Below are 26,054 nucleotides of genomic sequence, written 5' to 3' on the forward strand. Positions count from 1 at the left end.
AGATAAGAACTTTAAGATAATAATCTAAGAAGTAATTAAGGAGGCTATTAAAGAAGAACTCCGCTTAGGCGTCGCTTTAGGCCTAGAGGGCCTAAAGCGAACCTAGGCCGCGGTCGTAGCTAAGACTAAGGGACCGACCTAATATAAAGCCGCGGTAAAATAGGTCCTACTATACTACGAACGCGAAATTATTATAGTTCCTACTAAGGCACTGCCCGAAATCCTAGGCCGCGAACTAAAGGATATAGTAAAGGCGGTAAATACGGCCTTAAAGACTATAAGCGCTATAGCGGCGAGGCGCCTCTAAAGTAAGGATATCGCGGTTATATTTAATACCTTAGCGAGAGCCTATTAAAGGGACTAAGGCTAGGTTAAGGCCGCGTTTAAACTAGAGGCTATAATTACCTACCGCGCGTATATAGTAGTCGCTAAGATTATCCCCTTAAGGGTAACGATAGTAGATAGGGAGCGACTACTCTATAAGATTATAAAGGCGAATAAAGTTAAGGTCCTTTAGGCCTAGGCGCTATACCCTCGATCTAAGATATTAACGGCGATAACTATACTTATTAAGGTTAGTAGCTTAGAAGAGGCTAATAGGCTCTATAACCTAGGCTTAGTCCTTAAAGTATAAATCTTTTAATATAAACCCTATAATAAGTTAGTTTAATTATAGAGATACTATAATTACTATAGGTATAGCTATATCGCTAGGCGGTATATATTAATATAACTTTATAGCCGATATAAGAGCACGGTATATAATAAAGGTAAGGATAAATATAGGGCTAAGAAGGGCGAAATCCCTTATAACTATATCTTATACTAAGGAGACTACTTATTATAAACCTAAACTTACCTTATAGCGAATAAAGCCTAGGAAAAGGCAAGGGAAAACTACCTGCGATAACTTTAATAGTTCGCGAACTCTTAGACTTACGCCGAGCAATAGGTACTACCTACTATCGAAACCCGAGGCGTCCTTAAGCCGCCTATAGTCTAGAAGCGGGGACTAAGTAGACCGCGCTAAGATAAGAGGTCGAGCTCGAGATACCCGCTGGCTAATAGGGCTAGGGAGGCTAAACTAAGCACGAACGATATTTATAGGTATAATAGATAGAGAAGCGCTAAGAGATAGAGCGCCTCCCTCCTTATATAAACGAACCCCTTTACCCCGACCCTACCTATATATAACTAAAAGTACTATACTAGAATATATAAAAGAGATATAAGCTAGCTTAGTTAGCGCTTTACTACTAAGCTAGCTTTAACTTAATAGTACTATAAGAAGTAGAAGCTATACTAGGAGGTAGGGCCCTACCCCTTAGAGCGGCGCCTTATAGCTTAGTTTATAGGGAGGGGAGGTATATACTATATATATATAAAAGGCTTAGGCTAGGGATATAGTCGCCCTGGTCTAGACTAAACTAAAGTAAGGTAATTTTCGGGGATAGTATTAAACTAAGAGCGATTTACTTACTACTAAGGGCCGCGAGGGCTAGGGCGTTATAGGACCTAAGCGTAATCGAACTAAAGCACCCTATAGTAATAGTAAGGGACTTTAATATCTACTACCCGCTCTAAGATAGATATAATAGAACCTTAGATAGGGCGATATAACTTATATAAGAGGCGATAAGACTATAACTTAAACTTACTACCCTAAGAAGGGAGTATATAAGATTTTTCTATAGCTAAAGAGATAGTATTATCGACCTAGCTTAGGCAACGCTAAAGACTAGGATATAGTATACTAGGCTTAACCTAGACCTATCTAGGTTAGACTATATCCCTTAAACTATTATATTATAAGTTAATACCTAGGCTTAGGCGCTTAAACTAGCCCTAAGGTAAAAAGAAGTAAAAGTAAAGTAAGTTAAAGCCGAAACTATATCCTAGCTAAGGCTACTCTAGCTAACGCTTTAAACGCCTAAGGATATTAACTAGGACCTAGACTATATCTTTACTACCTTTATATAGATCGCGAAAGCTATAGTTCTATACTAAGGGCGAGTATTGCTTAAGGGCAACGTATAGTTTACCTTAGAGGTAAGAAGGGCGATAAGGGAGGCTAAGAGGGCGAGGAGGAAGTATAGGCGAGAAAGGAGTAAGGCGAACTAGGAAGACCTATATAAGGCGACTATAGCTTAGAAGCGGACCGTCCGCGAGGCGAGAAGGGCCTATTAGCGCGAGTTCTTAAAGGAATTTAGCGCGGATAATACTAAGCTCTAGAATATAGAGAGGTAGGCTAGACTCTATAGTAGGCTACTACTAGAACCGACTTATATCCCGCCGCTAGTTAAGGAAGGCGAGGACCGACTAATAGAAACCTTTAAAGGGAAGGCCTAGATACTAGCCGCTAAGTTCTTCCTACTAAAGGCTAGCACGACCTAAGGGCTACCCTAGCTTATAGCTAAGGCGACCCTTATAGTTAACTAATAGATCCGACTAGCCGACGTCGCGGCGGCGCTAAGTAAGATAGTAAGCTAGAAAGCGGCGGGACTAAATAGCGTCCTCTTAAGGTTTATTAAGAAGTATAAACTAGCCCTAGTTTAGTAACTAGCTACGATCTTTAACGCTTATACCTAACTTTTATATTTCCTAGGCCGGTTTTATAGCGCGAACGTAGTAGTAATCTAGAAGCTTAGTAAGAGGCTAGAAGCCTACTATATAGTAAGGGGATAGAGACCTATTTCCCTCCTACCTATAGTAAGGAAAGTACTTAAGTAGATACTAGCTTAGAGGATCGCGGGGGTAATAAAAGCAAATAATATCTTATTAAAAAGGTAAATAAGAAATAGGAGGGAACGCTTTATAGAGGCGGCGATCTTACTAGTAATAGACCTAGTACGCACGACCTAGGCCTATAAGGGTATTATATTATTCTTATAGCTAGATATTAAGGGCGTATTTAATATAGTTAACTATAATAAGCTTATAAGGGAACTAGAGCTTAAGGGATACCCTAGATAGCTTATAAGCTTAATATAGAGCTTTATAAGTAATAGAAGATCGACCCTTTACTTCGATAAAAGGACCTTAGAATTAACTTAGGTGCTATTAAGAGTCTCTTAGGGCTCCCCCTTATCCCTAATCCTATTCCTATACTATATAACCCCCTTATATAAGAGGCTTAGTATAATATATAGTATTTATACTATTAGCTTTACTAATAATATAAATATAGTTAGTATTAGACCTAATAAGGCTACTATAGTAGCGCGCTTAGAGGAGGCCTAGAAGGTATATATAAAGTAAGCGACTAAGTTCGCGGTTACTTTCGAACTATCGAAAAGCGAGTTAATATACTTTACGTAAAGGAGATAAGCGATAATAATACCGGTTAGCCTTAGGGCTAACGTAGTAATACCGGTCTAAGAGGCCCGCCTACTAAGGGTTTAGGTATACTAGAAATTATATTAGAAGGCATACTTAAAATAGCTTTAAGTAAAGATAAAGCGCTAGACTATAGCCCTAACTAGGCTTATAGCGTCTACGTAGGGCTATACCCTACCGCGCGCTAAGGAAGTCTATAGTAAGGTAATCCGGTCTTTAATCTCCTACGCTATAGTTATATTCTATAAGATAACGCCTATAGGGGGGAAACTATATAGGATCGCGCGGGACCTAGTATAGGACTAGTTAGCTTACCTCTAAGTAGTAATAGGTGCCTACCGCGCGACCTCGGTTTACTAAGTAAAAGTAGAAGTATAGGTGCCCTTAATCGACCTCTACCTAAACTAAAGAATAATAGATACCCTTTAGAAGCTAAAAGACTTAGGGCTCCTAGGCTAAATTTAACGCGCGTTTAATATAGTCGCGGATATACTTAAGAGGAGGCGACGCTAGAAGGAGAGTAGGCCCTTAGCGGCGCTACTACCTAGTAGGCCCCCCCTTATAGAGGAGATAAGGGGGGTCTAGAGCTAAATAGGATCGGATAACCTCTTAAATAAAGCTAAGTTACTCGAAAGGCTAAATAAAGAATAAGCCGCTTAGTAGAACGCTAAGGAAGACGCGATCTAATAATACTAGACTACCCTCTACCCCGTTAACTTCCTACTATAGTTCGATAAGGCGATAACGCTAGATCGCTATAAGGGCCTCCTTAAGTATATTAGTACGGTAATTATTTAGATATATATAAGAAAGATCGGGCTTAACGACTTCCTCTTTAACCGATAGGTCCTTAGCGTAGTCTCGCTAATATATACCTATAGATAAAAATAAGATACTATTTATTATATAATAATCGACTACCTATTAATAAAAGAGGTAAGGGAGTCCCTCTTAATATAGGCCTAGGACGTAGGCGATATAAAAGCGGGCCTTTAAGGGAAAAAGATAGTAGCGCCGCTAGCGTAATAGCTCCTTCGCTTAGGTAGGCTCTACTAGTTCGACCTAGCTTAGAGGCTATATATAGATAAGCTAGATAATAAGACTAGGGTCGCGCTAGAAATAGAGCGGCCTTAACTAAGACTACCTTAGCTAACTACTTCCCTTACTAAGGCGACCTAGGAAAGGGAGAGGACTTACAATAATAAGACTATAGTATTAGCTAAACTAAACCTAAACTAAGCGTATACCTTACTACTTAAACTATAGACTAAATAAAACTAATAAGACCTAACTATACTAGCCTTAATAGCTATAGAATAAGACCTACTATTAAAAGACTATAACTAAATAAGACCTAACCTAAAACTAAACTAAGATAGAGCCGATAACTAGCCCCTAAACTATAACCTTAGCTTAACTTATCGGTAGCGATATCCGCCTCGCTATCGTAACGGGAATAATAAGACCCCCTTAAGGTAGTACGCGGAGTACGGGAGGGAGTAACCTAAGACTTATAAGGAGTGCGAGGACTACTACTACTATAAGAAGCCTAACGACGGCTAGCTAGGCCCGACCCTAAACCTAAACTAAAGCTAGCCTAGACGGCTAGCTTATAAGATAGAGTAACGACTAGGGTCTATACTAGGGCAGGACCTACTCCGGCGGCGGCGTAGAGGCGTTCGCTACGGCCTATACTATAACTATAGATCTAATCGATATTAAGACTAGTAACGATCTTAGCTAAGACTAAACCGCGACGACTATAAATATACTACTAGATAAAGTCGGGAGCGCTAGTAGGGTCGCTAGGCGATATAAAACAGGGATACTTTAGGGCGGGTTCGGCGATAGGAGAACTACTAAGCTATAGCTTAGTATCGGAACTAATAGTAGGCAACGAGGCGGGCTCCTATACCGGCTTTAGGATAACTATAGGTATAAAGATAGCGACGGTCTCCCTAGCCTTAGCCTTAGATAGAGCTATAGATAAGGCAGCCGCCTTACCCTTACCCTTACCCTTCCCTTTATTAAAAGGGGCTAGGGCTAGACTAGGGCTAAGAAGATTAAAACTACTATTATCCTTACTATTAAGACCGTCGCCGGCGATAGAATAGAAATAGTTAGCGAGATCGTTAACCGCTATAAGAGTCTTTTAAGTAACTAAGAGCGACTTAGGCCCGACCTAAGCTAGGGTCTTAATAGTATCGCTAAACTTACCTAGGTACTTCTCTAAGGACTCGTATATATAGTAGGTATTATCTATAAAATAGGTAAAAGCTAAGGCGAGTATCTTAATATTCTTAGCGACTATAGCCGGACTAAGGGCGGACTCGCTTAACGCGCCCTTACCCTTAGCGGCGGGGGCCTTCCGACTAGCGCGGATATAGGTTTTTAGAGCAGCGCGGTAAAGGCGCTCCTATACCGAGCCCTTAATAAGAGAGGGGCGGTCGACCTTAGACTAAGCCTAGTAGAGAGTATAGGCGGCCTCCTCGCCCTTAGAGGTAATCTAAGATATAGATTAGCACTAAACTTAGACCGTACTATAGCGGGAAGGGGTTACTTACCTAGTAATAGGACTAATTAAAGTCGGCGTAAGCGATATACGCTTTAGCTTTTACGGCTAGTAAAGTTAGTAAAAAGTACTAGAGGTAGGACCGGCCTAGGAAAGGAGCGGGACTAATACTTATAAGACTAGTTTTAATAGCTAGTAAAGGACTTATAAGTAAGCTCGCCAATAAGGCGCTTAATATATATAAAATATAGGATAAAGCGCTCCGATCTTACTATAGTAGCGACTTTCTTATAGGGAGGGGGTTTTATAGGAGGCAAACCGCTACTACCTAAGTCGGCTTCTTAGTTAGATATTACGAAATAACGGCGAACGAACTTAATATAGTACTAGTAAGACCTAGGATATAAAGATAAGGCGGGTAAGAAACTAAGGCTTTTAAAGGAGAAGGTAGATAGAGAGGTAGGGGGAGGTAGGTATAAAACCGAGGGGAGAGGGTAGGTATATATATACGCGAGCCGGGCGCGCGAAATTAGTAACTATACGCTAGACGGTAAATATAAGCCGCCGTGCCCCCGATTAAGAAGCCGCGTAGCTAAACGGGAACCGATTTTCGATTAATAGAGCTAGCCGACCGAATTTTAATTAGCCGGCCCTACCTAGGAGCGACCTATACTAGCGCCTAGCCCGGTAACCGGATAGTACCTACCCTACTAACTAATAGACTAATAGGCTAACGTATACGCGGCTACGCGGTAGTAACGCGGGAGCTAAGGAGAATAAAGGTGCCCGCGAGCCGGGCCCTTAGAGAAAGACTACTACCTATAACCTTAGGCCTAGGCTAGTAAGCCCGGGCCGCGGCCGCTTAGGATAGTAGCGGCTATAGCCTAAGAGGGCCTATGCTAAAGAGCGAATACGCAGGAGGAGCCCGCGGTAGCTAGCGTAAATTTTATATATACTACTACTATAACCTCGTTTAAGGTAGACCTATACTAAAAGAAGGGAGGGTTTTTAATATAGTTAACTATATTAAATATACCCTTAATATCTAGCTATAAGAATAATATAATACCCTTTTAAGCTTAGGTTATATATATTAGTTTTATTACTAATAAGATCGCTTCCTTTATAAAGCGTTCCCTTTTATTCCTTATTTATTTATTTAGTAAGATACTATTTACTTTTATTACTCCCGCGATCTTTTAAGCTAATATTTACTTAAGTACTTTTTCTACTATAAGTAGGAGGGAAATTAGTTTCTATCCCCTTACTATATAATAAGCTTCTAGCCTCTTTCCTAGCTTTTAAATAACTACTATATTTACGCTATAAAACTAACCTAGGAAATATAAGAGTTAAGTATAAGTATTAAAGACTATAGCTAGTCGCTAAACTAAAGCTAAGCTATACTTCTTAATAAACCTTAAAGGGATACTATTTAGACCTATTACTTTCTAGCTTACTATTTTACTTAGTACTATAATAATATTAGCTAGCTAGATCTATTAGTTAATTATAAGGGTCGCCTTAGCTATAAGCTAAAGTAGCCTTTAAGTTATACTAGCCTTTAGTAAGAAGAACTTAATAGCTAATATCTAGGCTTTCTCTTTAAAGGTTTTTATTAGTTAGTCCTTACTTTCCTTAACTAATAATAAGATATAAGTTAGTTTTAATAATAGCCTATTATAAAGTCTAGCCTACCTTTTTATATTTTAAAGCTTAGTATTATTAGCGCTAAATTCCTTTAAGAACTTATACTAGTAAGCCCTCCTTACCTTATAAATAGTTTACTTTTAAGCTATAAACGCTTTATATAGGTCTTCTTAGTTCGCTTTATTCTTTTCTTACTTATACTTCCTTCTTACCTCTTTAGCTTTCTTTATAGCCCTCCTTACCTTTAAAGTAAACTATATATTACCCTTAAGTAATACTTACCCTTTAATATAAAACTATAGCTATTACGATTTATGCTAAGGTAATAAAGATATAATTTAAGTCTTAGTTAATATCCTTAAGCGTTTAAAGTATTAATTAGTATAGTCTTAGCTAAGATATAGTCTTAGCTTTAATTAGCTTTACTTTTATTTCTTTTTACCTTAAGGCTAGTTTAGGTACCTAGGCCTAGGTATTAACTTATAGTATAATAGTTTAAGGGATATAGTTTAACTTAGTTAGGTTTAAGTTAAGTCTAGTATACTATATCTTAGTCTTTAGTATTACCTAAGCTAGGTTAATAGTACTATTCTTTTAGCTATAGAAAAATCTTATATACTCCCCTCTTAAGGTAGTAAGTTTAAGTTATAATCTTATTACCTTTTATATAAGTTATATCGCGCTATTTAAAGTTCTATTATATCTATATTAAAGTAAGTAATAGATATTAAAGTCCCTTACTATTACTATAAAGTACTTTAGTTTAATTACGCTTAGGTTATATAACGCTTTAGCTTTTATAGCCTTTAATAGTAAGTAAATTACTTATAGTTTAATACTATCCTTAAAAATTACCTTACTTTAGTTTAGTTTAAACTAAAGCGACTAAGTCCCTAGCCTAAGCCTTTTATATATATATAGCGCGTACCTCCCTTCTTTATAAACTAAGCTATAAGGCGCTACTTTATAAATGCTTTTAATATAGCTTTTACTTCCTATAGTACTATTAAGTTAAAGCTAGCTTAATAGTAAAGCGCTAACTAAGCTAGCTTATATCTCTTTTATATATTCTAAAATAATACTTTTAGTTATATATAAGTAAGGTTAAAGTAAAAAGGGTCGTTTATATAAAGAGGGAAGCGCTTTATCTTTTAGCGCTTTTTTATTTACTATACCTATAAATATTATTTATACTTAGTTTAGCCTTCTTAGCCTTACTAGCTAGTAAGTATCTTAAGCTTAACCTCTTATCTTAATATAGTTTACTTAGTCCTTACTTTTAAACTATAGTTAATTTAAGAACGTATTAAGCTTTAATAGTAAAAAGTACTTATTACTTAGTATATATTTAAGTATTCGCGAACTATTAAGGTTATTATAAGTAGTTTTCCCTTACCTTTTCCTAGGCTTTATTTACTATAAGGTAAGTCTAAGTCTATAATAAGTAGTCCTTTTAATATAAGATATAGTTATAAGGGATTTTACCTTTTTTAGCTTTATATTTATCCTTACTTTTATTATATACTATACTTTTATATTATTAGAAGGTATAAGTAATAAGCGTAAAATCGGGTAATCGATACCGTAAGCGGAAAGATTAGTTAAAGGAGTATAGGGTAGGATTTCGTCCGGAATTTATAACGAGTATATAAGGGGCTAAATAATATATTAAAAGAATAGCGTTATAAAAGATACTTATAAACTTACTTATTCTATCTACTACTCCTAGGGAAATTATTCGTCTTTTATAGACTATTGCTCGCCTACTAGTAGACTAATTAGTTAGCTTTCTAGCATATTCTATAGTGCTTAAAAAGCTCTATCTATAGTATATCTTCCTAACTTAGTAGGTGGTCTAATTATAGCGTGATAGTTAACGTAAGACTATAGGTTCTAGTATAAGTAGTAGATTTAACTAGAATGTTCTATGCCCTACCTATTCTTATATCGCGGATATCTTCGGAACCGCTAGGCTAAAATAGGCAATAGGGTATCCGTTATGCTCGTAATTAACTTATGCATTTTATGTATATTTTTGTTTGTAAGGATAGGCTTATCCTAACCCGCTTTTCCTAGAGGAAGGTATAGATGTCTAGTAGAGGTCTTTGTCTTTTAAGGGTTATTCCCTTAGACTATATTATAGAGCCTCTTTTTACTAGCTTATTTTATAAAGCCTCCCTATGCCTATTATTTCTTTATAATAGTAAAATAGGAATATAAGGGTATATTCTTATAGCCTCCCTTAAAGAGTACTAAGTAAATAGTGCTCTTTACTAGTTATTTCTTTTATAGTAGAATTATCCTTATTAAGAATAAGGTATATAATAGGAATATAAGGGAAAATTTTTAAAACCCTTTCTAAGAAAAACCTTAGTAGGAAAAATCCTAGTTATAGTTATAATTATTTCTCCTCTTTTTAGGTAAACCTTTATAAGGAAAAAGCCTTATAGAGTTATTATTATAGGAAACCTTTTAATAAGGAAAAACCCTATTTTTATAAGTTATTTTTTATTAATAGGAAACCTTTTTAAAGGAAAAACCTATTAGTTATATATAGAGGAAAAGCTAAGAAAGTAAAAGACAGCTAAAAACCCTCTATTAAGGGGATATAAGCTTTTCTTTTTAAGGCTCTTTTAATTCCCTAAGGGAAAGAAGCTCTTAGAACTTAAAGAATTTTTCTCTTCTTAGTTCCTTAGTAAATATATTAGTAATATTATCTTCGGATTTAATATAGAAAATCCGAATCTTCTTTTCCTTAATATTTTCTTAGGTATAGAAGTAAGTAATGTCTATATACTTTATCTTTTTATAAAATTCCGGATTTTTAGCTAATTTAATAGCTGCCTCGTTATCCGTTAAGATAGGAGGTATAGTATTAGGAATTCTAATAGACAAGCTATTATTTATTATATAAAATAGCCGATTTAGATATAAAGCTTTTTTATTAGCCTCCTTAAGGGCAATAAATTTAGCTTCGTAGGTTAATAGGGCTATAGATTTTTGCTTCTAATAGGCCTAACTTATAATATTTTTATAAATATAGAAATAGTATCTAGAAACGGATTTTCTATCTATAAGGTTAGACGCTTAGCTAGCGTTAGAATAACCTTTTATAAAATCATAAGTATAAGGGATATTATAATAATAAATTATCCCTAGGTTAGGATATTTATTTAAATATTTCTAGATAGTATTTAACGCTTTAAAATACGTATTATCTAGTTTAGAAGTAAATCTAGCATAGGAAATAACAGTATATAAAATATCTAGCCTGCTTATTATAGCTAGATATAATAGAGCCCTTATTTCCCTTTAGTAAATAAGGATTTCTTTTTACGAAGGCGTTATAGTAGCCTTTTTAAGCTTTACTCCTACTATAGTAGGCGTATTAAAAGTCCCTAAGTCTTCTTTATTATATTCTCGTATTTTATTACGAGTATATTTTTCCTAGGATATAAATATCTCCTTTCTACTTTAGTTTATAATTATATATATTCCTAAGAAGTCTTTTAGTTCGCCTAGAGGCTAAACCTTTATATAATCTACTACTTTTTTAAGCAGACTATTTATTATACCTCTATTAGGCCCTATTATTAAGAGGTTATCTACGTAGATTGCTATCGCAATTTTATATTGCGTATTTATAAATACCCCTTTATTTATAAGAAGGGCCGAAAATCCTATCTTAGCTAATATAGAGCTAAGATAGTTATACTAAAGCTTTAGGCTTTATTTAAGGCTGTATAATACTTTCTTTAATTTTGCTACTAGCCTTTTCTTTTTATATAGCTCTATAAACTATAAATAGCTAATATTATACTTATACTAGTTTTTACTAAACTAGTCTTTAAGTATTAGCTCTTTATAGCCTATAGGGATTTTTATATAAATATCTATATCTATTTCGGTATATATAAAGGCATTTTTTATATCGTATTATAGTAGAGTATAATTATTAAAAATAGCTATTATAAGTAGCATTCTAATAGATTCGGGTTTTACTATCGTAGAAAAGGTTTCTAAATAATCTAGGCTATAGACCTAATTAAATCCTTATACTACGTAGCGGGCTTTATATTTAATAATATTATTATTATTATCCCGCTTTATTTTATAGACCTAACGGCCGCCTAGGGCCTCCCTATCGCTAGGAAGAGGCTTTAATTCCTAGGTATTTTAGTTTAAGAGCTCTTCTATTTCTAGAAACATAGCTCTTTTCTATAGCTTCTAAGCTATTTATAGCCTATTTAAATGTTTTAGGCTCTATAAGATCCTTATTTTCTAGTAAAGATAGAATAATCTCTTTACTTTTACTATTTAATATAGTGTTTATTTCGGGGTATACGATATAGTCTTTATAAAATCCGTTTAGCTTCTTAGGTATATTAATATAGATTTTTAGATCCTTATTTAATCCCTTTTCTAAAAGAGGATTATTTCCCTTTTTTATAAAAGGGTTATCTTCCTTTTCTATAAGAGGGTTATCTTCCCTCTCTATAGGAGGGTTATCTTCCTTCTCTATAAGAGGGTTATCTTCCTTCTCTATAGGAGGGTTATTTTTCTCTTCTTCTAAAGAAGAGTTATTACCTTCTTTATATATAGGTTCCCTTTATAAATAATTATCCGGGACCTTATTTATAAAAGGTAAGGTATTAAAGTCGAAGTCCTTAAGGTCTTCTTCCTTTTAATTTTCTATAAATTTATTTTCTAGGATAGTAATATCTCTAGAAATTATTACCTTTCTTTTTAAAAAGTTATATATTTTATAAGCATTTTTAGTATAGCCTATAATAATACCCTTATAAGCTCTTATCTCTAGCTTATCTAAGGGGTCTTTATTTTTATAATAAATAGTACTTCCGAAGGTCTTAATTTTCTCTAAGTCTTTTAAGGCTAGAGATTTATTTTCCTTCTTCTCTATAGGAGTTTAGAAGCCTATTCGTAAGTAAGGGGTCCTATTATATAAATAGGCTGCTATTAAAATAGCTTCTCCCTATAGATATTTAGGTAGTTTTACCGTAAATAAAATAGCTCGGACTTTATTTAAAATAGTCCTATTAATCCTCTCTATTACTCCGTTTAATTCGGGAGTCCTAGGAGGGCTAGTATAATATTTTATTCCCTTTCTTAAGTAGTAGGGTTTTATTTTATATAGGAATTCTTTTACGTTATCCGAAAATACTTCTTTTATAGTAATATTATCCCGGTTATTTTTAACTAAGGCTTTATATTCTAAGAATTTATCTAGGGCTTCTACCTTAGATTTTATTAAAGATATTTCTAAATATCTTATCCCTATATCTAAAAGGATATAAAGGAGGTATATTTATTATAAGTAGGGTCTTTATAGGTCCCTAAATATTAATAGTAACTCTATTAAGGTAATTATATACCTTATTAGATAGGATTTATTCCTCTTATTAGTTGCCTTTACTTTAATATAAGCCTTATATTCTTTAATTTTTATAATATCCTTCTTAGGGATAGTTATATCTTTATTATATCTTTTAAAGGTTTCTAGTAAGGCTTTAAGACTTATATATCCTAGCCTTAAATGCTATAAATAAAAGTTAAGGTCCTTTATATTATTCCTTATATTATTAATATTATATAGGAATATCTTCTTCTTTAAGAAAGGAATTTCTAAAGAGAAGATATAAAGGTTATCTTACTATTTTCCTTTAAATATAATATTAGCCTAGTTATTTAGTAGGAAAATTTCCTTGCTATTAATAAAGGTATAAGTATTTTTAAAATACGATTAGCTTATAATATTTACCCCTAATTTAGGTATAAAAAGGTAGTTTCTTAAGATAAATAGCCTTTTATTTTTCGGAAATCTAAAAAAAAGATCTCCGTAGCCTTTAATAATTATATAGGATGCCTTTCCCTAATTAACCTTAGTAGAGATAGTTCGAAAATTAATAAGGAATTTCTTTTCCGATACTATATACTTAGTAGCACCGGTATTATATATAAAATTATAGAAATTTCTATTCTCTAAGGTTTTATAAGGGATTTCCTTCTCTTTTACTATATATATAAGGTCTTTAATTCGAGAGGAATTTAAAGGTCCTATTTACCTATTATTAAATACGGCTTTTTTAAGGATATTCGAAGAGATATATACCTCTGCTTTTTCTTCGGAGCTTTTATAGCCTCTAGGGGTAGGAGGAGGAATAGAAAAATCGATTTCCGGTTCTTCGTCCGTTTAATTATCGATTTCTATTTTTTCTACTTTTAATATATATAGAGAAGAGGGTTTTTTCGTCTTCTTATCGACGTAAGAGTCTAATTCGATAGGATTTCCTTCTATAGAAGGTTTTCTAGGCCTCTTAGAAGGTATTCCTTTCTTTTAATTTTTTAAATTTTTAGAAAAGCCTTTAAGGGCCTTTTCCGGGTAAAGATAGTAGTAATCTTTAACTAGATGCCTTTTCTTCTTATAATAAGTATATTATAATATAATTTTTATCTTTTTCTAGGGCTTCTTAGTAAAGAAAGCCTGCTCGGGAGGATTTTCTAGAGACTTAGTCCTCTTAAATTCGTCTATAAGACTACTAGAGAGAGACTCTAGATTAAAAGCTTCTAAGTTATTTCGAAGAGCTTACGTTATATTAGTTATATAGCTAGAAAACGAGCCCGAAAGGCTGTTTAAAATCAAGCTATAATAACTACTTCCGGAATTATAATATTCCGTGCTTTTAGCTCTTCGAATACCTCTTTTACCTTATTTAGGTAGCCTTCTAGGATTCGAAATCCCTTACTAAAGTATTAAAAAGCTCCTTTATAAGTAAGTAATTCGAGGTAAAGGAAATAGGGTTATATAGGTTTTTTAACCTATCCTACGCCTCTTTAGCATTTATTATATGCTTTATTTAGGTTAAAGGACTATCTTTAATACGAAGAAAAATCAAAGTAAGTGCTTCTTCTATTTTCGAGTAATTTTCTTACTATATAGTAGTAGAAAGCTTCTCTCTATCTAAAAGAGCCTATATTCGAATAGCCTAGAAGGTATAGTTAGAACTACCCTTAAGTTTAGTAAATTCGAACTTATCCCTAGAGCCTATTTTAGATAATTCGAGGTCGTATAGTTAGTATTAGAATTTCGAAGATTTTTTAAAGTTATTACCTAACTTATAGAGAAGCCGGGCTTATAACCTGTTAGAAGGTATAAGCAATAAGCGTAGAATCGGGTAATCGATAACGTAAGCGGAAAGATCGGTCGAAGGAGTATAGGGTAGGATTTCGTCCGGAATTTATAACGAGCATATAAGGGGCTAAATAATATATTAAAAGAATAGCGTTGTAAAAGATACTTATAAACTTACTTATTCTATCTACTACTCCTAGGGAAATTATTCGTCTTTTATAGACTATTGCTCGCCTACTAGTAGACTAATTAGTTAGCTTTCTAGCATATTCTATAGTACTTAAAAAGCTCTATCTATAGTATATCTTCCTAACTTAGTAGGTGGTCTAATTATAGCGTAATGGTTAACGTAAGACTATAGGTTCTAGCATAAGTAGTGGATTTAACTAGAATATTCTATGCCCTACCTATTCTCGTATCGCGGATATCTTCGGAACCGCTAGGCTAAAATAGGCAATAGGGTATCCGTTATGCTCGTAATTAACTTATGCATTTTATGTATATTTTTGTTTGTAAGGATAGGCTTATCCTAACCCGCTTTTCCTAGAGGAAGGTATAGATGTCTAGTAAAGGTCTTTGTTTTTTAAGGGTTATTCCCTTAGACTATATTATAGAGCCTCTTTTTACTAGCTTATTCTATAAAGCCTCCCTATGCCTATTATTTCTTTATAATAGTAAAATAGGAATATAAGGGTATATTCTTATATATATTAACTATAAAGTTATATTAATATATATTATTTAGTAATATAATTATATCTATAATAGTTATAGTACCTCTATAATTAAACTAACTTATTATAAGGTTTATATTAAAAGATTTATACTTTAAGGACTAAGCTTAAGTTATAGAGCTTATTAGCCTCTTTTAAGCTACTAACCTTAATAAGTATAGTTATTATTATTAATATCTTAAATTAAGGGTATAGCGCTTAGGCCTAAAGGACGTTAACTTTATTCGCCTTTATAATCTTATAAAGTAATTACTCTTTATTTACTATTACTACCCTTAAAGAGATATTCTTAGTAACTACTATATACGCGCGGTAAGTAATTATAGCCTTTAGTTTAAATATAGCTTTAACTTAGCCTTAGTCCCTTTAGTAAGCTCTTACCGCGGTATTAAATATAACCACGATATCTCCGCTTTAAAGGCGCCTTACCGCTATAGCGCTTATAGCTTTTAGGGCTTTATTTACCGCCTTTACTATATTCTTTAGTTTATAGCTTAAGATTTTAAGCGGTACCTTAATAAAGACTATAATAATCTTACGTTTATAGCGCGGTAGGACCTATTTTACTATAGCTTTATATTAGGTTAGTCCCTTAGTCTTAGCTATAACCGCGGCCTAGGTTTACTTAGGGCCCTTTAAGCTTAAAGTAATACTTAGGTAGAGTTCTTTCTTAACTACCTCCTTAATTATATCTTAAATTATTATCTTAAAGCTCTTATCTATATAAAGTACTATTAATAATACGCTATTAGTATAGCTCTTTACCTTAAAGAGCTATTTAACTACTACTTATACCTTATTAAACTATATACTTAAGATAAAGCCTATAAGTTTATTATATACTACTTTTTCTATAAGGTCGCTCGGCGCTTAAGCTAATATTATATCGCTACTTTAGGTTTATTAACTCGCCTTATCGGGGTATATAAATTTAGGTAGCGTCTCTTCGCGCTATACGCTCTAATCGAGCCCGGTATATCGAGGGCCGCTACTATATCTACCTACCCCTTAGCCTTAGCGTAGTATTATTACTAAGGGTAATTAATACTAATAAATTAATTCCTAGTATTAGTTAGTATTTTAGTCGCGATATATACCTACTATAAGTATATATTAGTTTTATAAGAATTTTTTTTAGTAGTTTATATAAATTAAATAAGTTATAGAAATAAAAAAATAGCTTAAGTATATACTTAAGCTAGCTACTACTACTATAGCTAATTAAAATATAGGATTTAAAGCTCTTTATAATAGCTAGCAGCTAGAGTAGCTAGAAACACTAAATTTAATTATCGTGATATTAAAATACGGCTTTAATTGCGTTTAGAACATGCCTGCCTTAGTGCTGCGAAGGGTGCCGGAAGTAGGGGGTGCCGGAAGCTAGGTGTGCTGACTTAAGGTACCTACCTAAGGTAGATCTATTATTCCCAGAGGAGCCTACCCGTATCGTACCTTGACTAAAAAGTACCAGGTACCTACCTAGACAGACACCTACCTGACCTCTTGGCTCTAGGAAGCAACCTTCGAAAACGACACCTCCGCCTCGCCTGACTCCAAGCTCGGCAAGCATCGCAAAGCCTCCCTTTAACGCGCCTTTCCACGGGTTCTCAGGAGTTGAGATCTCCTGCTTTTTTCTGACTGGCCATCGAGGAGCTCCAGCAAGGCCACCGTTCAGACGCGCCTCCAAATCAGCGTTGTTGAGACTTTGCCGCTTCGCATGACAAGGAATCAGGTTGCTCAAGCCCAGGCGCGTGTGCTGAATTAAGATTAGGCCTGGTCGCTAACCGTGCGTGCAGCTCTTCTCCGCCCAGCGACAGACCATGAGCCGCGATGCTCAATTCTCGACCGCTGTTCGGGTCTCCTTGCCCTCCACGACCGCGAATCATGAAAACCAGACCAACGACGCTCCGAGGATGCGATATCGGAACAGCCCTGTCTCCGTTGCCGTGGATCCTATCTCACTAGTCATATCCGAGTGCATATCCATCACCTCTGCGATTCAGAAGCTTGCGCGGTCGCCACACTCTTCGGTCTCTGCTATCCTCGGCGGGAGCCCCAACCCCCTGCAGCTTGCTTCACCCAGCGCTGCTCCCAGGAGCCGAGCAAAAAGCCCCCTTGCCGCGATGGGCGCCGACGACAGCGGCTCTGATGCTATTGCCGCCAGCAATCGCTGGGGTCTGCGCGGCCAGAAGGGGAGGAGCATGCAGGACAACCCCATGGTGGCAGGTTTTGGAAAACTGCGTTACGAGGTTGCTGCCGTCAAGGGTGCGTATACGCCAACTGGACATATTTTATCGTGCCATGCACTCATCGCTCAACTGGGAAACAGACATCCGGTCTTTCGACGCCCCTTCGCTCTTGGCCCCCTTCTTGTTGGTCATACAGGCTAAGGGAACGGCGGCGCCCATCACCATCCTTGCGCTCGGGGCGTTGAGAAAATTCCTTGCTTATGGCTTTGTCTGCTCCGAATCGCCCCGGTTTGCGCTCTCCATGCAGTCGCTTTCAGCTGCCGTGACGCATTGTCAGTTCGACGTCAGTGACTCGGCTCAGGGTGAGGTTGTACTACTCATGATCCTCAACCTGATGGAGGACATGATGTCCGGGCCTGGGGGCGACATCCTGAGTGACGAGAGCGTTTGCGACATGATGGGTCGCGGACTGGCCATCTGCTCTCAGCCACGCTTTTCTCCCGTCCTACGCAGAACTGCCGAAGCTTCAATGGTGAGGATGTGTCAGATTATCTTTGAGGATGTCAAGCACCTAGAAGCCGAAGCTTGGAATGATCTTTTCGATCTGGACCAGCAGGCGCAGAGCGAAATAGGCCGTATCAAGATGGAAGCACCGGTTCCCACTAGCACCGACGAGGTGCCGGCCAACACCAACATTGCGGCATCAGATGCCCCCACCCCGTCTTCCCCGGGTCCTGTTGATGGCCGAAGTCGCAGCGGTTCTCTGTCTGACACCGGCCGCGACACCAGGAGCGAGAATGATGGCGACACAGAATCCCTGGACCTCAAACCCTATTCTCTACCATCCGTTCGAGAACTCTTTCGAGTTCTTGTCAATTTCTTGGACCCCAACGACCGTCAACACACGGATACCATGAGAGTCATGGCCATGCGCATTCTTCACGTAGCACTCGAGGTTTCGGGGCCATTCATAGCCCGCCATCCCGCTCTGGCGACTATTGCTGAGGACCGCCTTTGCTGCTACCTCTTCCAGCTTGTCAGATCCGACAACATGGCTGTCCTTCAAGAGTCGTTAATCGTCGCTGGGACTTTGCTGGCAACCTGTCGGGGGATTCTCAAGCTCCAACAGGAGCTTTTCTTGTCGTACCTGGTCGCATGTCTACACCCCACCGTGCATATTCCCCGCGAACCAGGCATTGATCCGGCTTTATATTCCGGTATTCCAGAGACCCCAAAATTGGTGAAGCCACCGCCGTCGCAGCAGAGCAGCGGACGTTCAACGCCGGTGTCTGTCAAGGACAGACAAAAACTCGGGCTGGAGGGCGGCACCCGCAAACCCGAGGCCCGGCAGGCCATGGTCGAAAGCATCGGGGTGTTGTCGCGGATGCCGACATTTGTCACCGAGCTTTTCGTCAATTACGACTGCGATGAAGACCGCGCCGATCTCTGTGAGGATTTGATTGGACTCTTGTCCCGCAACGCGCTTCCAGATTCTGCAACGTGGAGCACCACAAGTGTGCCCCCGCTATGCTTGGATGCGCTGCTGCGATATATCCAGTTCTTGGCGGAGAGGCTGCACGAGGTACCCGCTCACGAGGGATTCCCCGACCCTGCTCAGCTCCGGGAGCGACGACGGAGAAAGAAGATCATCGTCAAGGGAACCGGCCATTTCAATGAGAAGCCCAAGATTGGGCTGGGGTTCTTGGAGTCGCATGGCATCATTGCCGACGCTAAAGACCCTGTTGAGGTGGCCAAGTTTCTCAAGGGGACGTCGCATGTGTCCAAGTCTGTGCTTGGCGATTTCCTGTCCAAGAAAGGCAACGACGCCATTTTGGAGGCGTTCATGGACCAGTTTTATTTTTCCGGCAAGCGTATAGACGAAGCCTTGAGAGTGCTCCTCGAGACATTTCGACTGCCTGGGGAGGCGCCGCTCATCGCATCGATCGTCGAGTCGTTTGCCGAGAAGTACTGCTCAGGCAAAACGCCCGAAGAAGTTGCCAACAAAGACGCTGTCTTTATTCTGACCTACGCCATCATCATCCTGAACACTGACCAGCACAACCCCAATCTCAAATCCTCGAAACGCATGACTTTTGACGACTTCTCGAGAAATCTGCGAGGCCAAAATGACGGCCAGAACTTTTCCCCGAAATATCTTCAGGACATTTTCGATTCGATCAAGTCCAACGAGATTATCCTGCCGGATGAACACGACAACAAGCATGCATTCGACTATACCTGGAGAGAAATGTTACTGAAGTCCGAGCCTGCCGGCGGCCTGGTGACCTGCAACACCAACATTTATGATGCTGACATGTTCGCCGTTACATGGAAACCCATCGTCTCCACTCTTTCCTATGTTTTCATGTCCGCGACCGACGATGCCGTTTTCGCCAGAATAGTGACGGGATTTGACGAATGTGCTCGGGTGGCCGTTAAGTACGAGAACACAGAGGCGCTTGATCAAATTGTGTACTGCCTGAGCCATATGAGTACTCTGGCTACTGAAACCCCCTTCAACACCGCGCTTAATACCGAAGTACAGGCCGGCAGCGGCAGTGTCATGGTCAGCGAGCTGGCCGTGAAGCTGGGCCGAGACTTTCGGGCTCAGCTCGCAACGCTTGTGCTGTTCCGGGTTGTCACCGGCAGCGAGGCTCTTGTTCGACAGGGCTGGAAGAATGTATGTTCATTGCGCGCTTGTTCTTGCTGTCAAGACATTCCGTACATGGCACAACTAACTGGCCAAGGTCATACAAATCTGGCGAAACCTGTTCATCAACTCCCTGGTCCCATCCTTTTCTTCCGCTAGCCACTTCTCCCTACCAATCCCGTCCATTCCGCTTCAGACGCCTTCTCAAGTCATCGACAGGGTGAATCGGTCGATCGAGACGGGTTTCTTCAGTGCGTTTACGTCTTACATTTCCAGTTATGCGGCAGATGATCCCCCGGAGCCATCCGAGGAAGAACTGGAGAGTACGCTTTGCGCCCTCGACTGTGTGAAGTCTTGCAACATGAACAATGTTTTCAATAACATCGCGTAAGCTGCCAGGATGACGCCGGACCACGCGAGCTGCACTAACCTTTTTCAGGAATTTCACGGCCCCGTCAGCCTCAGTTTTGGTCCAGGCTCTATTAGACCAAATCCCCGAAAGCGACCACACAGCTGTCATCAGTGTCAAGCAGGATTCCTTGGCCGCTTCTCCCACCAACAGCCCAAGCACCGCAATGGCACTGCCCAAGTACGATCCGAGCACGGCCTACATTTTGGAGTTCAGCACGATCATGGCTACTCGGGATGCTGCGTCCGTCGAGGTCATGGGGAAGCGAGTGTACGATGTGCTGCAGGCTCTCCTGCGCGATTTTTCGCACTGTCATCCCATCATAATATCACGAGCGGCATTCTATGCCATGATGATTCTCAAGCATGGCTATGTAAGTGATATGATTGTCTGGCATGGAGTCATTGTACTATCCTTCGGCTGGGCTGAGACAAAAGGCAGGACAATGATTTCGTCAACGTTCCGTTCTTGCTCCATGCGATTTCGAGTCTCCCGCAAGAACTACTGGTCAAGTCCTGGGAAATAATCCTCAAGGGGCTCGCCGACTGCACCGACACTCCTGGGTCTCTGAGAAGCGAGATGATGACTTCCCCAGACTTTTGGGCAATCATGCGAGTTTTGGCTGGAAACCCAGCGTCGGCAGCATCGGTATTCGAGATTCTTGAGCAGGGCATCACAGGAAGCCCGCCTGCAGTCATGGCAGACAACTACGAAACGGTCATCGCCCTGCTGGACTGCTTTGCAAGCGCCGCCAATCCTCGTGCGCCATCCGGGCAACGCGTGGATGGCGAACAGCGCAAAGGCGACCGGCCAACTAAAGCCCTTCAGGGGTGAGTGATATTTTCCAGATGTCAGAAATCTGCTGTGCTATCCCGAGGTTTACTGACTCTGGCTTTCTCCCATAGTGGCGAGCAGGCCATAGCTCGGGCTTGCAAGGCTGTTGAAGCCTTGCATGGCATGACCAACCGCGTGCCTCAGCTCATGCAACAGTCCCATTTGGAAAGCGCTGAAGGTATGCCTCAAGATGCCGGTCGTGTTACGTTGACTAATTCGCCGTCAGCGTGGTCGGCGTACTGGCTTCCAATTTTCCAAGCCCTGACAACACAGTGCATGAATCCTGTCCGCGAGGTGCGCCAGCTAGCCTTCTCGGCTATGCAGCGGTCGCTTCTCTCGCCAGAGCTCACATGCACTGACGCAAAAGAATGGACGGCGATTTTTGGCAAGGTATTGTTCCCGTTGATTCTTCGGCTTTTGAAACCGGAAGTGTTCTCGTTGGATCGGGAGGGGATGAGCGAGATGCGAGTTCAATCCGCCTCGCTTTTGTGCAAGGTTTTCCTTCAGTACTTGGTACTTTTGACTGAATGGGAGGGCATGCTTGATCTCTGGATCAAGATCATTGAAATCATGGACCGTCTGATGAACAGTGGCCAGGGAGACAGTCTGGTAAGTGGCTACCCATCTGAAGTGTGGTCCAGTTGCACGGCGTTGACGCGAGAAACAGGAGGAGGCCGTGCGTGAGAATCTGAAAAATGTGGTTCTGTTCATGGCAAGCACCGGATTTTTGTCACCTCCAGCAGGCGACGCAAGCAAAAGCAGGGTGTGGAACGAGACCTGGGCACGTCTCGATCGGTTTTTGCCGGATCTGCGAAGCGATTTAGCCGCGGAGGAGCCTGAAATAGCCCGTGATGTGGAAGGTTCAAGCAATCATGAGAGTAAAGATGAGGAGACCAGTGGAGCAGCTTTGAAAAGTACGGTTTCAACGGACCGTTAGCTTCCTCTTCTCCAGATTACTACTTCAATATCGCGTTGTACATTATCCTATGAAATATGACATGAAAGAAGGAAACCCATTCCTGCTGGATGCTAGAGTTGAAATGAGGCGAGCGACCCGTATTAAACCACTTGTATAGGGCTGACAATGCTGAATATAGCTTACTTTTACTGTAGGTTGTTTTATGATAGTCGTAGCTCCTGGACGAACTTCAAAGATTGGTTCTACTGCCCACATCCGAATCCGGCTTAGCGCCTCAGGCCCAAACCATTGACATCGCAGCATTGGCCAACCGCATCGTCAGCGTCTCGCGCATTACATCACGCCCTGCGATGTGTCTTTAACTCTTCGTCATGGCCGACGCTCCTGCAGACGCAAGCTCAATTCATGGACTTTGGCTCGGCACGACGCCGCCTCCCCGTGGGAGGTCAGACTCAATAGACGGCGCCCGGGCCTTCCCGCTCCTCCAGAACAGTGAACAAGCAAAGCCCAATCCTTCCGATGCCACGGGCGCGCGCAGAAGCCCTGCGCGGGGTGGAAACGACGAAGACACCACCGTGTTTGAATCCTTTATCCGCACCACGAGCCCGGACTCGGCAACCCGCATACCCTCGTGCCCGACCGCCGATCGGAACAACGACGGTGGGATACCCGACCGGCTGGTATACAAGATGCACAAGTTCAGCCTGTATGAAACTGCCAGTCGCTACTACGTTGTGGGAGTTGATGTGAGCGAGAAGAGGTACAGGATCCTCAAGATTGACAGGGCTACCGAAGGAGCTGAGCTCAATATGACGGACGACAAGATCGTGTACAGTCTCAAGGAGATGAACCAGCTGTTGGATACCATAGACGACGGGAATCGGGGAACCGGGGGGATCAAGCTTCGCTGCACCACTTGGGGTATTCTGGGCTTCATAAAATTCACGGGTCCCTACTACATGCTGCTCATCACCAAAAAGAGCACCGTCGCCATGGTCGGCGGCCACTACATCTATCAGGTCGAGGGCACCGAGCTGATCCCGCTCACATCCGGGCGATTCAAGTCGGATTCGAGGAACACCGAGGAACAGAGGTTTCTGGGCATTCTCAACAACCTGGACCTGACCAGGTCATTTTACTACAGCTATTCCTACGACGTGACGCGGACTCTTCAGCACAACATCGCCCGGGAGCGTTCGGCAATCGCCAAGGGCATATTGTCCCCCCCGGACGAAGACCTCAACTCCATGTTCATATGGAACGACTACCTTCTTCAGCCGGCTGCCAAAGCCCTCCCCGATGCCTACGACTGGTGCCGGCCCATCATCCACGGCTACATCGACCAGGCAGGTAAGCGGGCCAGGAGGAGATGCAGCCGAAGCATGTCTGATTGTGTGCTCACGAGGACACAGCCCTCTCTATTTACGGGCGAACTGCGCACATAACCGTCATTGCACGGCGGTCACGCTATTTCGCTGGTGCCCGGTTTTTGAAGCGCGGCGCCAATGATCTAGTATGCCATCGACGAGCTCCTCTCGCCTGTCCATGTCCCCCACGCGGCGTGACGTTAAGCTGATGCGCAAACCAGGGCTACGTCGCCAACGACGTAGAGACGGAACAAATAGTGGCCGAGTCCCTGACGACGTCCTTTCACGCTCCTGGACCCCGGCTGTATTGCAGCCCTCAGTACACCTCGTACGTCCAGCACCGCGGGAGCATCCCCCTGTACTGGACCCAGGACAGCACGGGAGTCACGCCCAAACCGCCAATCGAGCTCAACCTTGTCGATCCATTCTACAGCGCTGCGGCGCTTCATTTCGACAACCTGTTCGAGCGCTATGGAGCACCAATCTACGTGGTGAACCTCATCAAGGCAAAGGAGCGGCAGCCCAGGGAATCCAAGCTACTCGAGGAGTACACGCACGCCATCGACTACCTCAACCAGTTTCTACCCCCTGCGAAGAAGATCATTCACAAAGCCTGGGACATGAGCCGAGCGTCCAAAGTGCGAGGCGGGGACGTCATCGGCAACCTGGAAGTGATTGCAGAATCCGTCTTGGGCACTACTGGGTTCTTCCAGAACGGCGATGGCCGAACGAGCCCCATGACGGCCCAGAATGGCGTGGCTCGCACCAACTGCATCGACTGCCTGGACCGCACCAACGCTGCGCAATTCGTCATTGGGAAGCGAGCGCTGGGTCATCAGCTGCACGCCTTGGGCATCTTGGAAGACACCTGCGTCGAGTACGACACGGATGCCGTCAATCTCTTCACCCACATGTGGCACGACCACGGAGACACAATCGCCGTGCAATACGGCGGGTCGCAGCTCGTCAACACAATGGAGACGTACCGGAAGATCAACCAGTGGACCAGCCATTCCCGCGACATGATTGAGAGCTTCAAGAGGTACTACAACAACTCGTTCCTCGACAGCCAACGTCAGGAGGCGTACAACCTGTTTTTGGGAAACTACATCTTTGCTCAGGGGCAGCCGATGCTCTGGGACCTAGCAACGGATTACTATCTCCACCATGCCGACCCCAGGGACTGGTCTGCGGCCAAACATGGCAATTACATCAACTGGTACGCGCCGTCCCACCTCGATGCCAGAACAATCCCGCTCTTGGCTCCGCTATGGGGGCCAACGGTTACCCTGCCCGTAGCCTTCTTCGACGATTATTGGCTTGAGTATTATCGACCAGCCACGCTCTCATCTTTCCCCAAAATGTTTGCATATAAGATGAACTCGACCATCAAGTACATTCCTCTCAGGTCGACACAGGATGGGCGATATGACCTGAGCCCTTTCCGGGTGCGCACCGACGGCGATATCGAAGGGGACAGGAAGAAGGTCAAGAAGGAAGCCGCAAATCCTAGTCCCTCGAACTCGCCGCGGCTTCCAACCGGAGACGACGACACAAATTCGACCGCCTCTGGGCGAACGGCAGCAAGAGGCATTTCGCTGCAGCGTTGGCTACAGCCAATGCACGACAAGGTACCGGGACTCTCGCCCAGGATCGACGAGGCGTCAGCAGACGACCTTGATCGAGACAAGGAAAACTCCACGTCGCTTGAAAAGTCCAAAGAGATGCAGTGGACATTCACAAAAGCCGTGCATGATTCTCTCAACCCGTCGGTCAAAGGCCACGAGGCGGATGACTACGAGCGATACATCCGTCACCCACAAAATCTGCCGCTCGTCGTCTCCAGCGACACGCCTCTGCATGTCGATTCTTCGGAGTACCAGGAGTACGTAAGCGGTAGCTGGCAAAACGAAGGGCTTGTGATGGCTGGCACCGAGGAGGCAGTAGACGTCTATGGTGACTTGTTGAAGGTTGCCGAAAATCCACTCACGGTGACAGAAGAAGACGGCCCGAAGAAGAGATATAAAGCCTATCAAAAGTGGCTTCACGGCAAGTCCTTCTTCAAGCAGCAGCCTCTGGACTAGCGCGCGTGACCCAGCTGCTGGAGCCCGTCTATTGTTTTTCGGCCAGAAAGCTCGCAATTGGCCGTATCTCTAGCATAAAGGCGTGTGGTGAAGAAGTGAGCGGAGCTGGGGTTCTCTTGACATAGTCTCCGAAAGCTTGTGTTGTATCTCTTCAGGCAGGCGGTCTTGCCAGATGGATTGAACCATTTTTGAGGTTAAGAGGAGTTCTTCGCGAATGCGA

General features: G+C 41.3%; 1 protein-coding gene across 1 annotated transcript; it reads left to right on the forward strand.

Moving 5' to 3' along the window:
- Window positions 1–17,202: 17,202 nt before the first annotated feature.
- Window positions 17,203–25,834, forward strand: HRG_08490 (sec7 domain-containing protein; the record flags this gene model as incomplete). The annotated part of the gene is made up of 16 exons (XM_044866961.1): window positions 17,203–17,647; window positions 17,712–18,103; window positions 18,185–18,721; window positions 18,869–20,251; window positions 20,319–20,608; window positions 20,661–21,003; window positions 21,072–21,460; window positions 21,536–21,642; window positions 21,691–21,893; window positions 21,960–22,073; window positions 22,132–22,140; window positions 22,872–23,733; window positions 23,796–23,896; window positions 23,972–24,078; window positions 24,127–25,350; window positions 25,402–25,834. 16 exons carry the CDS (start codon window positions 17,203–17,205, stop codon window positions 25,832–25,834), a joined length of 6,939 nt encoding a protein of 2,312 aa, XP_044717848.1.
- Between the last annotated feature and the right edge of the window lie 220 nt (window positions 25,835–26,054).

The sequence above is a fragment of the Hirsutella rhossiliensis genome (assembly GCF_020360975.1).
Source record: "Hirsutella rhossiliensis strain HR02 chromosome Unknown scaffold00010, whole genome shotgun sequence".
In the NCBI taxonomy this organism is placed as follows: Eukaryota; Fungi; Ascomycota; class Sordariomycetes; order Hypocreales; family Ophiocordycipitaceae; genus Hirsutella; species Hirsutella rhossiliensis.